This window comes from Strix uralensis, chromosome 3 (genome assembly GCF_047716275.1).
Source record: "Strix uralensis isolate ZFMK-TIS-50842 chromosome 3, bStrUra1, whole genome shotgun sequence".
Classification (NCBI taxonomy): domain Eukaryota; kingdom Metazoa; phylum Chordata; class Aves; order Strigiformes; family Strigidae; genus Strix; species Strix uralensis.
In genome coordinates, this window is record NC_133974.1 from 43,788,518 (window position 1) to 43,802,990 (window position 14,473).

Here is a 14,473-nt window from a genome sequence, read left to right on the forward strand (position 1 = left end):
TCCAGCACTTATCTAGATCCTGCATTCAGTTACCATACTACAGTTCACAGGAAGCAGAAAAAGGAAGATCTGGAGATACAGTTTTGCTGCCAAATCAAAGGTCTTATGAAATTGTTTTCTTTGCACATGAGTTAATTAGCTACACTAGACTATGTATCACCATGTATAAATGAATCAAGTGATTTCTTGTCTTTGCACGAAGATATCTTGAAAGTCTTTGAGGTTGGCCAGGTCTTTGCAGAACTATGTGTAATAGTCCCCAAATAGTATAATAAAACTCAAAGAGCACTATTTAGTTTCTACTCTGTTCAAAAGGACTTATGGCCATGAGAAATAATCTAACTATGGATGAAGTGAAAGAAGAAGCCAGGCATATTTATGAGGGGCTAAAACCCCAGCCAGCAGGTGTCACAAGTAGAGCTCTTCTATTTTACAGACCTTTCTGGGATTGGTCATAGAAAATGTGATGTTAACACACATATTTTCTTTTCAAGGTCAGGATTAATTTTTCATCACTACTTTTAAGAAGACAATTGGTGTAACTCATAAACATCAAGGAGATGTCCATCCCATGTTTGTAACATTAGAACAAAAAGTGGCTCCTAGTCCTAGTCCTAGTCCTTTGTGTCACATTAGCAAACCAATCTCTTCTCTCTTTGGCTAAATTGTACTCTATATCACTAATTTTCTTCCTCAAGTACATAGTTATTTATTGCACAGCTAGCAAAATTATGCTTTAGTAGTGTACATCTCACTGTGGTGACATAACCTGCTATTTCAATAGCTCAGTGCACAGAAAAGCTAACAGCCCTGTGGCTGTCATGGTTCTCCTAGCAGCTTGCTACCAAACATTTAACATACATAGAAGTGTAATCTGCCCATTTCTAATTCAGAGCTTTGCTTCTGTGTAGCTGAAGCTTTGCTTTGTCTTTGTGTAGCTACACTAGAGTGTAGCTTCCCACTATTTTTATTTCTAAATATTGTAAAATTCACACAGTCTCTACTAGAAAAACTTACCTAGTTTCTTAGCAAAAATGATTACCTCTATTTCTTAAAAGCTTTTATGGTAAAGCTGGACAGGCAAGTGTTCTGATACCCATTTGGAAATAAAATATAATCATTTTAGTATACTTAAAAAAAAAAATCAAATGACATTCAGCCACAAACTGACGTGCAAAAACCCGCTACCATCAGACTCAAAATGTGATATGAAGTTAAAGTTTCCTTTCAGGATGACAGAGTGCCCATTGCTTTGGTTCCTGTGTGTTCTGATAGAGCATAAGGTTCAAATCCTGCTCCTATTGAAGTCAATGACAAAACTTCCATTGACTTCAGCGGTGCAGGATCAGACCCTAAGCAACACAGCTAAAATCTGCTTTCTTGCTTTCTCTCTTTCAGTGCAAACTATTAGAACAAATTAGAACTAAATGTTAAAAAAAATGAATTACTATCAATTGGCTATTCTGTGGTAAGTTTTCTTATAAAACATATTTCTTGTCATTTCAAATTTATATATATTCTGTATATGCATATCAAATACCAAAACTGTCAAATATCAGATATGTCATACCATATTATATCTTATATAGCTTATTCCTTCTTTGTGAAAATAAAAATAAAAAAAAATATCATTTAGCAATTTTACAATAATGCCCCAACCTAGCAAATCTACAGTGTCTCTATAACCTTGTAGATTTCACTACATTAAATATGACCTGATACAATCAGTGAGTGAACAACTGCTTTCCCTGATCTGATGGTATTTGCTATACAGTGACTGGAATTCTTATCAAGTTTTTATCCATCAGTTTAATTCAGGTATACATTCAGTTACTGCCTCCTGTCAGAATATCTCTGATACTAGTCCAGGGTAAGGTGATTGCAGATCAATAGACAGTCTTAACTCCACAGAAATAACCCAACCCATTTTTTAAATGTACTGAAAAGACATGTAAAAAGCTAGAAGAGTAATAACTAACACATGTAAATAATATCTACTCTAGTTTTACCCTTTTCAGTTGGTGGCGATGGACTGCAGAACACTTACAAAACTATGCTGTCTGACTGCTGGTCTAGAAAACAGTTGAAACAGATTAAAATATATCTTAAATAATATTAAGAATAAGCACTAACATCCTGATTAGATACATCCGCAGGTCCTGAGAGAACTGGTGGATAAAGTGGCTAAGCCACTATCCATCATATTTGAGAAGTCATGGCAGTCTGGTGAAGTTCTCACTGACTGGAAAAGGGGAAACATAACCCCCATTCTTAAAAAGGGAAATAAAGAGGACCTGGAGAACTACAGGCCAGTCAGTCTCACTTCTGTGCCTGGCAAGATCATGGAGTGGATCCTTCTGGAAAATATGTTAGGGCACATGGAAAATAAGGTGATTGGTGACAGCCAACATGGCTTCACTAAGGACAAATCATGCCTGACAAATTTGTTGGCCTTCTGCAATGGGGAAGACAAACTGATGTCATCTACCTGGACTTGTGCAAAGCATTTGACACTGTCCCACATGACATCCTTGTCTCTAAATTGAAGAGACATGGATTCGATGGATGGACCACTCAGTGGATAACGAATTGGCTGGATTGTCACACTCAAAGAGTTGCGGTCACTGGCTCAATGTCCAAGTGGAGAGTAGTGACAAGTGGTGCTCCTCAGTCATTGTTGGGACCAGTGCTGTTTAACATCTTTGCTGGTGACATGGACAGTGGGATTGAGTGCACCCTCAGCAAGTTTGTCGATGACACCAAGCTGTGTGGTGCGGTCAACAGGCTGGAGGGAAGGGATTCCATCCAGAGGGACCTGGACAGGCGTGAGAGGTGAGCCCGTGCAAACCACATGAAATTCAACATGGCCAAGTGCAAGGTTCTGCACATGGTCGAGGCAATCCCAAGCACAAATATAGGCTGGGTGATGAGTGGACTGAGAGCAGCCCTGAGGAGGAGGACTTGGGGGTGCTGGTTGACATGAAGCTCAACATGAACCAACAATGTGCGCTCGCAGCCCAGAAAGCCAACCATATCCTGGGCTGCATCATGAGAATTGTGGCCAGCAGGTCGAGGGAGATGATCCTCCCCCTCTACTCCACTCTCATGAGACCCCACCTGGAGTGCTGTGTTCAGTGCTGGGGCACCCAACATAAGAAGGACATGGTCATGCTCAAGCAAGTGCAGAGGAGGGTCATGAAGATGAGCAGGGGGCTGAAGCACCTCCTCTACGAGGACAGCCTGAGAGACTTGGGGTTGTTCAGCCTGGAGAAGAGAAGGCTCTGGGGAGACCTTATAGCAGCCTTACAGTACTTAAAGGGGGCCTACAGGAAAGATGTGGAGGGACTCTTTATCAGGGAGTGTAGTGATAGGACAAGGGGTAATGGTTTTAAACGGAAAGAGGGTAGATTTAGATTAGATATAAGGAAGAAATTTTTTACTGTGAGGGTGGTGAGACACTGGAACAGGTTGCCCAGAGAAGTTGTGGATGCCCCCTCCCTGGAAGTGTTCAAGGCCAGGTTGGACAGGGCTTTGAGTGACCTGGTCTAGCGGAAGGTGTCCCTGCCCATGGCAGAGGTCTTGGAACTAGATGATCTTTAAGGTCTCTTCCAACCCAACCATTCTATGATTCTATGATCTTTGTAGCTCCCATTAAATAAACTAAGCAAAATAGTAATCCAAAATACAATAATCTTAACATATATGTTTCTAAAACCCACAGCTTAATGAAAACAGTTATTATTAGTTTTGAGAAGTGACTTTTTATATAAAATAATTCTCCCAGCTCAACAGGTGGAACACATTTGAAAAAAAGAAAAAAAGTACATTATTTTTATAATCAGAATTCTTTTTACATGAAGCATTTTTTTAAAAATATATACACAGATGATTTAGTCATATCAATGTGGGTAAGTTGTTCTACAGTTCAAGGCTAGAAGAGGTAGTATAGCTCAATAAGTAAAGCACTAGCAGGAAATATCAGATGAAACCTCAAGCTAAAAGAAGTCCATTGATATGGAAAAACATAGAAACAGTGTTAAGTCAAACACTGAAGCTATCTGTAATAAGCTGTCATCTATCACCAGAAGTGAACATTGAATGGAAGTCGTAGATGAAGGTAGATTAAAACTTGGAGGCAGAATGGAAAGACCAAAATGGTCTGGGGAAAGGAGAGAAGTGAGCATATGACTAGAACGGTGAGGTCAAAGTGACTGGGAAAGCCACAGGCATAAATCTTCTTGATTGCTGCCTCTGTTGGGGGACAGCTCATTGCTGAAGAAAAGTCAGGCTTCAGTGAGACTGACAGCAAACAGGAAACAAATAGATGGTCAATAGTGCAGAGACTATGAAAGAGTAGACTTTAAAAAATGAGTAGAGATAATTGAGAGCTGGGGAAAATGTGAAGAGAAACAAAGAAGAGAAAAATGATGAGCAGCAACAATGAAAGGAGAATGCAAACTAGAGGAGAATGCAAAATGTCTCCCCTATTTAGAAAGACCTCAGAAGTACCTAAGAAAGGCAGAACCCATCACACAGCTTTGCATAAGGGATGGCTTATTTCCTTTATGCATTCAATCATTTTTTTCATGATGTGTAAATCAATGGTACTACTGCTAATAGTCATGATTATATAGCATGTAATGTTTTTTTTCTGTTCAAGTTGCTGGGATAATGCAACTTTGAAAAATTCCGTTCCCATTGGGCTTTTTTTAAACAATTTTTTTTTAAATTTGGGGATCTGTTTTTTGTAGGAAAAGGTCTGAAAATTGAACTCTAAGATGTGAAAAAAAGGAAAAGCAAATCAACATATATAAAATAAATTTTTACTAAAAAAAGTGTTTTTCAAGAATAAGCCTTGATTATGGAACTGAATCAGGGGTTTTTAACCACTTAAAGTTGTCAGCATCAAGTGCATCTGAAGGTGCAGCACGACCTAAGAGTGCTGTGGGGCACCCTTCTCTTGCTGTGAAGAAGTAGCGAGAATTAGCAAGCGCTCCCTGCATAAGCACAGAGAGTACACTTAGGAACAGGCATTGGCATTACATTTTAACTTCTGTTTGTCATGTTTGGTTACAATAATAAGACATGATGAGTGTCCCCTTGGATATGACTTTTTCTTTCCAATGACTATAAAGATAACTTAAACTGGCTCAGGACAGATACTTGAATTTTCTCAAACCCTGATAGATGTTGGGATTCATCCAAACTATCTTAAGTTTTCTCAAAGTCAGGCTAGGTTGGGTGAATATCACCCTTTATCAGAAACAAAGTCCATTGCCCATTCAGACAAATTCCAAAAGAAAGGATGTAGAGAGATAGTTTTAAAATCACACTATCTTTGCAAAAGTGTCAACAGAAAAATTATATAATTGTTATTGAAACACAGATTTTTTAAAAGGTTTGAAAGTATATAAATACACAAATCCAACCAATATTCATCTGCTGTGAAACCTACCCAATTCCATTAGCCTTTTGAATGTTGTATGGAAAAAATGTAAAATTTGTAAAGGAATTTGATGGATCAAAAGAAACTACCAGTACCACTGAAAGGTGAATAACTTCTTAGGGAAGTGATAAATTTTATCTTTGGTAAACAACCATTCAATAAGCTTGCAAAGGTAGTGTTTGTCAGCTGTTTGCCAGCTGCAGTTCTTCAGTACATTCACCTATTGTAACTGGGGCTTAGTCACATTTAAATCTCAATTCTACATGGATGCAGGAGTTCACATAGATCAGCTTGCAATACTGGGATGACAACCTGTATTCTTTATATGATGCTGGATAGGCAAGATATCAAACAAGATGGTTTACTCCTGGGGGACTTAGTGCACTTAATCTTTTACCTCTGATTCTGGCTCAGTTCTTTCATGCTTTTGTCACAAAACAAAACAAAACAAAAAGCCTCATGGTTCTTGGCTGCAGCATCAAAAATATGCCATATGACAACTGATAGCCTAGTCACAAAGTCTTTTTAACACAAGGAATGAAGAGTGATGTGTCATATATATATATGTGAGCAATGTGAGATGCTACCTACCCACTTATAGTCATTTTATTGTTATTTCCACAAATATAAATAGTTTTTTGTCAAACACCTGGTTCTTTACTGTGACATGCTCTCTTTGTCTCATCAGAAACTTGTATGTGGGTGAAGAAACACTGAATATATTCCATAACCCCATTCTTTTATCAATAATTTCCTGTTATCATTACACAATGATTTGAATTTTGTGAATATGGTCACAAAAGATCAATTCAATTAAATCAAAACTACAAAGGGAAAATCTCACTGCAAGACTCTGTACAACTGGTGAACCCAGTAATTATATATAGCCACCTATTGTGCTAGCATAATAACCTCTGAAGAAGGTTTAGTTAGACACATTTACACACATAAAAAGCAATATGGGCATAGAAAAAGTCATTTTTGCCAAAAGTATAGAACACTCACACAGTAACAAATGAGAGCTGCATGAATCCTAGTTTACTTGGCTATAAATAAATCCAACATTTTCTTTCTCTCCATGGTAAAATAAAATAGGAGCACAGAAGCATAACAGTCTCTTTTGAGTAACCAGTCTCTTTCTGTTCAATTATAGTCATCAATCTGTTCCACCTAAAATACTTTCCTCCTTGAGAAACCAAAGAAATCAGTATTAGGATCCAAAACATGCTGTTGTGAAAATAATGTAAAAGAGGTCTTTCCTTTTGGTGAATGCATTTGTACTGAAAGACTGCATTTTCTTTAACATGAATTTTGTAATTTGGGGAAAAAAAAATGCTGCATTTATATGGCACCTTTAATCAGAAAATCTTAAAGAGCTTGGTAAGGAAAAGTAAGCGTTACCTTCATTTTACAGAGAGAGAAAACTGCAATAAAGCCAGCTTAAAGCCTTCCCCCCCGCACCCCCCCCCCCCCCCCCCAATCTGTTTCCTATGTACATTCCTTTTAGATGCCCAACTGGAAGCCTTTAAATCCTGATATTCAGAAGTGCTAAACAGATAAAGCTTCAGTTGTACAAATACCCTTTCTCTCAACAGTGACAGTGTTAGATTCTGTAGCACTGGGAAAGGCTTGCCTGTGCGTAATCCCACAGCAGCCTGGAGAGCAAGGAAGGAACAGAGTCAGGTCCTCTGCTTCCTGCTACATGCTCTTACAAAACTTATCAAGGAGGGTGAAGGCTTTTCCATTACTTGAAATCACTCGGTGAAGTCTAGATGTTGTCTCTAATATATACACAAGCTATAGTTTAACTAACATCTCTGGCCTTTATGTGAGGACCATTTCATAAAATCATATAGCTTGTGTTAATTATAACAAAGGATAACCGTATTATGACTTCTGGTCTGAAAAACCCTATAAATCTACGACTATGACAACACAAGAGAATTAACTATAATGAATTATCGTGCGGGTAACACAACAAACTTCTGATTAAGGTTTTTTCATCTCCCTGAGATGTGATACTAGCCACCAAGTTGCACTGGCTCTGCCTTTACCCTGTGTGCCACTGAACCATCAAAGCACATAAAGCCAATTTGATTTAGCTAAACAGGAAAAAGTCCAAGTCCTCTTCTTCCTTAGGTAGTTCTGTACAGACATCTACAGAGAGCAGACCATGTCCACTTGTGCACGTTTGAAGAATTACAGAGAATTATTTTAAAGATGAAAAATCAAGGTGCCATAATAATACAATCTGTGATGCAAAAATAGTTTCAAGGTAAGTTCTCTGTGCTCAAACTCTCATCGTAAACTCCAAGAACTGAATGAGCACAGAGACCAATCCTCTCAGTCACAGGGATGGTTCCAAAATAATGTAAAACATGCATTTGGTATCCAGGAAAGCACTATGGGGAAATTAAATACCCCATAAATATTCCAGCCTAACTTTAACAACTATATAAACCATCCTAGGTTTGGGGGGAGGGAGGGAAAGTTTTGAATTCAATTTCTTGGGTTTTTTTGTTTTGGGTTTTTTTTTTGAGATGACCATCTTTAAAGTGCAAAATAACTACAGTTTTTCCTATTTGCTCATTGTCCCTACACGGTGAGAGTTTGTCCTCAGTTCAAAGCATTACTGTAGGGAATCATTTCTACTGCACTAAAAAAGAATAGCTTGATCACAGGCATTAAAATTTCCTCCAAGGTGTAAGTACCTTCAACACATTGGTCAGCTGTTCTTACAGCAAGCATCTGTTATTCACTTCATATTTTCTTTTAAGGCATTTCCTCAGAAGCCAGATTTTTTAATTAATGTTCAGTTTAAGATGCATTAAGATGCAGTTCAATGCATAAAAGGTTAGTTTTACTATCCTCTCTTAAAGCCCACATTGCACTACTGTAGATTCAGAGGCCTATAATTTTTATCAACAAGCAACTCATCATTTCAAAAACCTAAATCAAGGAATTCCTTTTTTTTCACTCAGCATGCACACAACTAAAGTCCTTTTCTCCCCTGGGGCGACATGCTACTTTGATTTTATTTTCCCTGACATGTCACCTGTCAGATTATGGTAAATAGAGGAAACAAAGAATAATCATCACATTCTCACTGAATCTCAGAATCATATCTGGAAATACAAGATAAATTAGAAACATTATCTTGAGGGAAAATATTAACACTGAAAACACCATCAGATATCCAAATCACCTTCCAGTGGCCTAGGTTTAAAAAATTCAGAAAGGAAGCCTGCACAGGACTGTCACAGCTACTTTTTTAATCTTCAAATACTAGGGAATGACCTACAATGGCGTAAGAAGAAAAAAAAAGTTGCAGACTTAAGAAAACCTATTTAATGATAAAGCTGTATGTCTTTAAATCTTTCATGAATGCTTTCTAAAAGCAATCCTGAGGCCAAGAAACAGGACAGGTTATCATGAAATAGTATAAACTCCAATTAACTAGTTGGCAAGGTGAAAAGATTAATGAGCCAGAACACACCAAACATGCTCCTAATTTACTGCATCTGTAGTTTGCATGTTCCCAATTTCTCTCAGTCTCACAGTGTTGAGATTCATAAGTGATGAAAACTTACCTGCTTGACCGGTGGTAATACTGACAGCTGCAAAAAGCCTCTGGGAACGACTCAAGTCAGAAACCCCATTCACAGCTTCAACTTCAAATGTGTAGTTAGCATGAGCTAGCAGGTCCATGACAGTGACATAGTTATCTACTAATCCAGTTTGCTGGGGCATATATCCAATGTTACTCCCACAGGGAACACATTCGCCCTGCTCCCAGCTGCACCTCTTGCACAAAATGCGGTAGGTCACATCATTTCTTCCCCCGTTGTCAGCAGGAGGACTCCACTCCAAACTCACGGTAGTCTGGTTGATATTGAAAATAAGGTTCTGTGGTGCAGATGGAGGTCCTATGTAACAAACAAAAAGTCCACGGTAATTGCTCAGAACCACGGTGGGATGTGTAGCTAGCATTTTAATTACCGAGACAGAAAATAGTAGAAGCATTTTTCTTCACATAAACATTTCATTATTTTTAGTACAAGCTGCATAAAAGCTTCCTTGAACTCACTTGGCAAGAGCTGTATTTATTTTCCATTAAGGCATCAGAATAACAATTGTCTGTATATTTACTGCAACTGACTTTAGCCATTTCTCTTCTGTGCAATTAAAAGGATTGGTTAATGTACCTTAAAGGTTGTCTTTTATAGGTTTCCCAAGTATGGGATTTGTTCATCTCTTCTAAACAAACTGCACCAACTACATCTAGTTCTTTGTTATCAGCTCTGATATGATTTACAGAATTATCTGGTGCTGCTTTGGATTTAGGAGATTTCCACTATTTGAACCACCAGTCTGTGTAAACTAGTCCATTTGCAGTTAGAAGGTTAAGCCAGATCCAATCACAGTTCAGTCAAAGCTCAGATCTGCACAGGTTACTTTTCATTCTTCATGTTACTCATTTTGGTATTATATCACATAAAGCACATTGTCTACAACAGTTTTACAGCCATGGGAAAACTATGTCTGTATTCTATCTGTTACAATGAGTTAGTTACACACTTACCCAACATGCAATATTTTCCCATGTTATATCAAGCAAACATGAAAATTGTATTTATGTTGATTCTATATTCACTGTCAACTTTTCTTCCTCTATGTCTTTCAATTTCATTTACTGTTGTAAATGTACTCTTCAAATATAGTTAAAGCCAACCAAAACTACTAGCTACAAGTGGCTGCACCTGGTTGGTTAAGCAATGTCCTTTACTATTAAATTCAAGACTGACTCACTTGTGCATGCGACATATGGTGGATCAGAAGGTGCTCTATAATAGCTATCTTCACAATCACATCTTGAAGATCCTTCCTTGTCAGAGAAACTGTGAGTAGGGCAGCGGGAGCACTGCAGATCTTGTGAGGAGGATTTGTAGAACCCACGGCCACAAGCTAAGGCAGAACAAAACAAATTAAGGTTTAAATTTTCATGGATTATTATCCTGATCTTTTTTGTCTCTGTCATGAGGTGTACATTCCTGTAAACTTCTAAACTACCCATTCTGTTATGTTGATGCAAGCAAGATATTATGCTCATAATTTCCTTTTCTTTAGTTGATGCTGTTAATGATTTTATGGCATTTTTGTGAGTTCAAGCATACACTACAAATACCTCAGCAGTTGGCAGCACAATATTTTAACACAGAGGGCCAGGGAAGTATAACAAGGATCTGTTTTTCACCAAAGAAGAGCACAATAATGGTGTGAAACAGCTGGATGCCTGCAATAGGCCTAAACAAGGGAAAGGCAGTCTGGAGAAGCTCTGCTCTAAGGCCACTGAAGTGTTTCTGGTATCTGAATTAATTTGGAATTAATGGAGCAAAAGTTACTCTTCCCTGATCTGAGAAGCCCAAAGAAGCTGTAACCCACCAGTGAACCCTGATTCCAAGGAAAGAATGAGGTGTGAACGCTTGTTGGACAGACAACACTGGTAGGAACAAGCAGAAAGAGGAGGAGGGAAGACAGCATAAGCTGCACAATTGGTTTTTCCAGTTTCACAGAGAGAGACAACCAGGCTGAAATGATTTTAATAAAATTTTCAAGGGAAACTGAAAAGGTAGATAATTGGAAATACTCTTATAAGATAATTTCATACTTTGGTTTGGCCACTGCAAACCCATGCAAGTTAAAAAATATGTTGTGTTCTGAAACTGATGTTTAGAAATATTTCTTTAGCGACTTCCACAGTTCCCAAAGCAGAAACACCCATAAAACACACCTATAATGACACTTACAAGCAGAGAACTGCAACCTAGACAGCCACCTTAAGAATGGATAAACTATGAGAGCTGTAGGAGATGAGAAAGAGGGAAGTGGGGATCAGACAACACTAAAACTGGAAACAGATTAAGACTCCATTTCAGCACTGAGATTATGGGCAAATTTACAAACACTGTCAGCATGAAAAAAATAACACAAATGTCCTCCAGAATTTTCTAATAAAGCAGAGACTTTTTCAACCATACTATTTTATGCTTTTTTTCTAACCCTAACAGACAGTCTAACCTTCTTAAGCCATCACATGTATGCAAAGAAAAGGGCCAGTGAGTGGAACATAGTATTGGGTATCAAAATATTAAAGCTAGTTAAATAGTCATTCTGAATTCAGAGAGAGAGAATTTACTTTGGTTATACTCATATTTGCTTAGATATTTTCTCAGAACAGAAATGCAAAGTATCCAAAGACACTGGTATTTGGAACCGTTATTTCAGTTGTCTGGTACCACAGTGACGGCAAGAGCATGAAAACAATGAGCTTTATCCAAACCTCACTGAAGTCAACAAGGAGTGTCTTTGACTTTAATAGCCTTTGGACTGGACCCACAGTGTAGCTACAGAGACATAATTTATTAATCTGATTAATTTTATGCAACTGAGAGAAAAAAAATGGTGGTAGTACTTAAGATAACAGTAGATTAAAGTTGATGAATTAGGTAAATCAACAGTGGATCATACCAGTATAAAATGCTAGGAAATTCTGGCTATTACTCTCGATAACTAACTTTCTAAAGAAAAATATGCCTAAAGGACAGAAATTGCCATAACATTTAGAGTTTGTTATGCTGCAAAAAACAGTGGATGGAAGCTAAATTACCTGGCAGAGAAAATTAGCACGCAAAGCATGTATTCTTTGACTTTGACAAAGGGGCACAAGTTTACATTAGAAGAAAATCTAGCCCTGCTTGTAAAACATGGTTTAGTTTGATTCTACCACAGTAGCTGTCATATATGCTATTTAGAAAAAAAGACAGAAATAATTTTGGAGAAATACTTTGGATAAATTTCACCTGTGAATTCATAGTTGTGGCAAATGTAATGCAGAATTATCCTTTTACACCTTCATTCAAGATTGTTTCAGAATTTCCCAACTAAAGACAAAGAGAACAAAAGCTGAACTGATTTGTATGCATGTACTTTAAAACATATATTTAAACTTCTGTCTGCTCTTTCAGTACTTGCAATTGAAATGTAGATAAAATTACCAAATAATAGTTTCCTGCCTTTCTTAAATAGTCATGTTCCTCTCATACCAAGCAAAACGCTGGACAAATACACCGGGTCTTCCAGCACGTAGCCCTCTGCAAAGCAAAGAGCATTTTAAAAGGCAAAGATCCCTACTGTGTTTCCAGTCTGTCCTTCTCAGCAGGGAACATTACAAAGCAAAGATGCAGAGGGTAAAATAGAGATTTCAGACAGAAATAACAAAATGTAAACAGAAAATCCCTTTTCATTTTTTTTCTGATGACTTGATCAAGACATTTATATGCTTAGTCACTTACTATTTAAAGTAAGTGTGCATTTCTTATTAGAGTTCAAAGGATCTGAACGTCTGTGACTTGTTCACATGACTGAAAGCCATTTATTCTCCTGCGCAGCATACCACAGGCAGCAGGTTCAGGCACTCGTACCGTGCTACCATCCCATTAGTTTTTTTCCAATCAGAGGCTTGTGATGACATTTAATAACCATCCCTTCAACTTATACACCCCATAAATATAAGGGACAGAATATTCCAGCCTTGAAATTTTTAACAGTATGAAAATAGTGTTTTTAAAAAGGATTTTTAAAAACTTTAATAATTCTTTAGAAAGGAGGGTACGCAGGGGTACATATCGTAAATAAAAGTACTCATTGGAGGAATACAACTAAATTATTTTCCCATTTTTCTTCATAAATTTAAATTTGTCACAAAAATTTGGTTTTTTCAGCCTAACAGTGGAATACTTCTATTACGCAAAAATTGGTGATCTGTGAATATTTTTTTTAACATATAACATTGTCCTTGCCAAGAAACTTACAACTGAAAACTCTACCAAGAGAGGTTGTTACAAGGACCACTTACGAAGGTGTGATAACTTGCTAGTGAACTATTACAGATCACAGATGGGAAAGAACCATTCAAAAATACGTTTTTGATTCTTTTTTTTCCTCCCTTTTGTCTTATCTTGTCAAATTGCCATGGTGAATTTTTTTTATATTACAAGTAATTTAAATACATTGCTTTGTTCTACACTATTTTAAATCCGGCTATTTTGATCCAATTTAGTCCTTTATGTAATATTTTTAAGATCACAGGAACAGGTGGTACAGAATCCCTACTGCCACTACCTCCATAAGCAACATTAAGAAAATGCTAATTGTAAAAAAAAACCCCAACACATTAGCCAAACATTACTCAGACCTCTGTACATGCAAATCTAAATGTGATAAATACAGGTACTGTTCCATGAAAGTATCTCATGGCAAAGCTTGAGGCAACTCAAACTGCATTTGATCACATCCATTTTAATATTTCATTAGTGCAGGAGAGCACTCATCAGCAGCACTTCTTCCCTATAAAGGGAGCCTGTATTGTAAATCAAGGTACAGAACCCAAGCATGGAAGATATGCAGGAGGGTATAACTGGCAAGGCAGCACTCTAATGTTGTAGCCATAATCCTCATTATTGTTGATCTGAGTAAAATATGAACTCATTTGATCTTCCTCAAGCAAGTTAAGATCCAGGAGTAGTTTTGTTACTGAAGGGCTTCTGGGGTACTGAAAAAGATGGGGAGGGGGAAAGGGAAGAAAGCCAGCATAAAATAAATTTACTTCCATTCACTGTGGTGTGTCATTTACAGCTGCTAATTTAATAGAACAGCTCTTCCCAGATGAAGCTCCTATTTTGTTCAAACAGCTGCTCCAAAGTCTTTTAGCTTCCAGGAAAGGGTTTCAAACCAAGAGCAGTCAAGTTTACTGACAGCACAAAGACACAGAATAACATCTACCAGCTAACCTAAACCAGTCTTCAAATAATGCAAAAATTAGTTGCTAATTCTTTCCCCATATACCACAAAGTCAACAATAAATACAGAAGAAAGCTATGCTTCAGCTAAGGCACAATTCTTTGCTTAATACCTTAGCCTCACAGCCGTTAGGGATTGACCATCAGTGACCCTCCCAGGGCTGCCTAG

General features: G+C 37.6%; 1 protein-coding gene across 6 annotated transcripts in view; it reads right to left on the reverse strand.

Moving 5' to 3' along the window:
• Window positions 1-14,473, reverse strand: part of EPHA7 (EPH receptor A7) — a 170,817-nt gene that overhangs the window by 103,686 nt on the left and 52,658 nt on the right. For all 6 annotated transcript variants that reach the window (XM_074862103.1, XM_074862106.1, XM_074862101.1 and 3 more), the window contains 2 exons: window positions 10,256-10,411; window positions 9,037-9,372 (listed from right to left, as the gene is read on the reverse strand). In XM_074862103.1, the coding sequence (XP_074718204.1) occupies window positions 9,037-9,372; window positions 10,256-10,411 (492 nt within the window). The remainder of the gene's footprint in view (window positions 1-9,036; window positions 9,373-10,255; window positions 10,412-14,473) is intronic.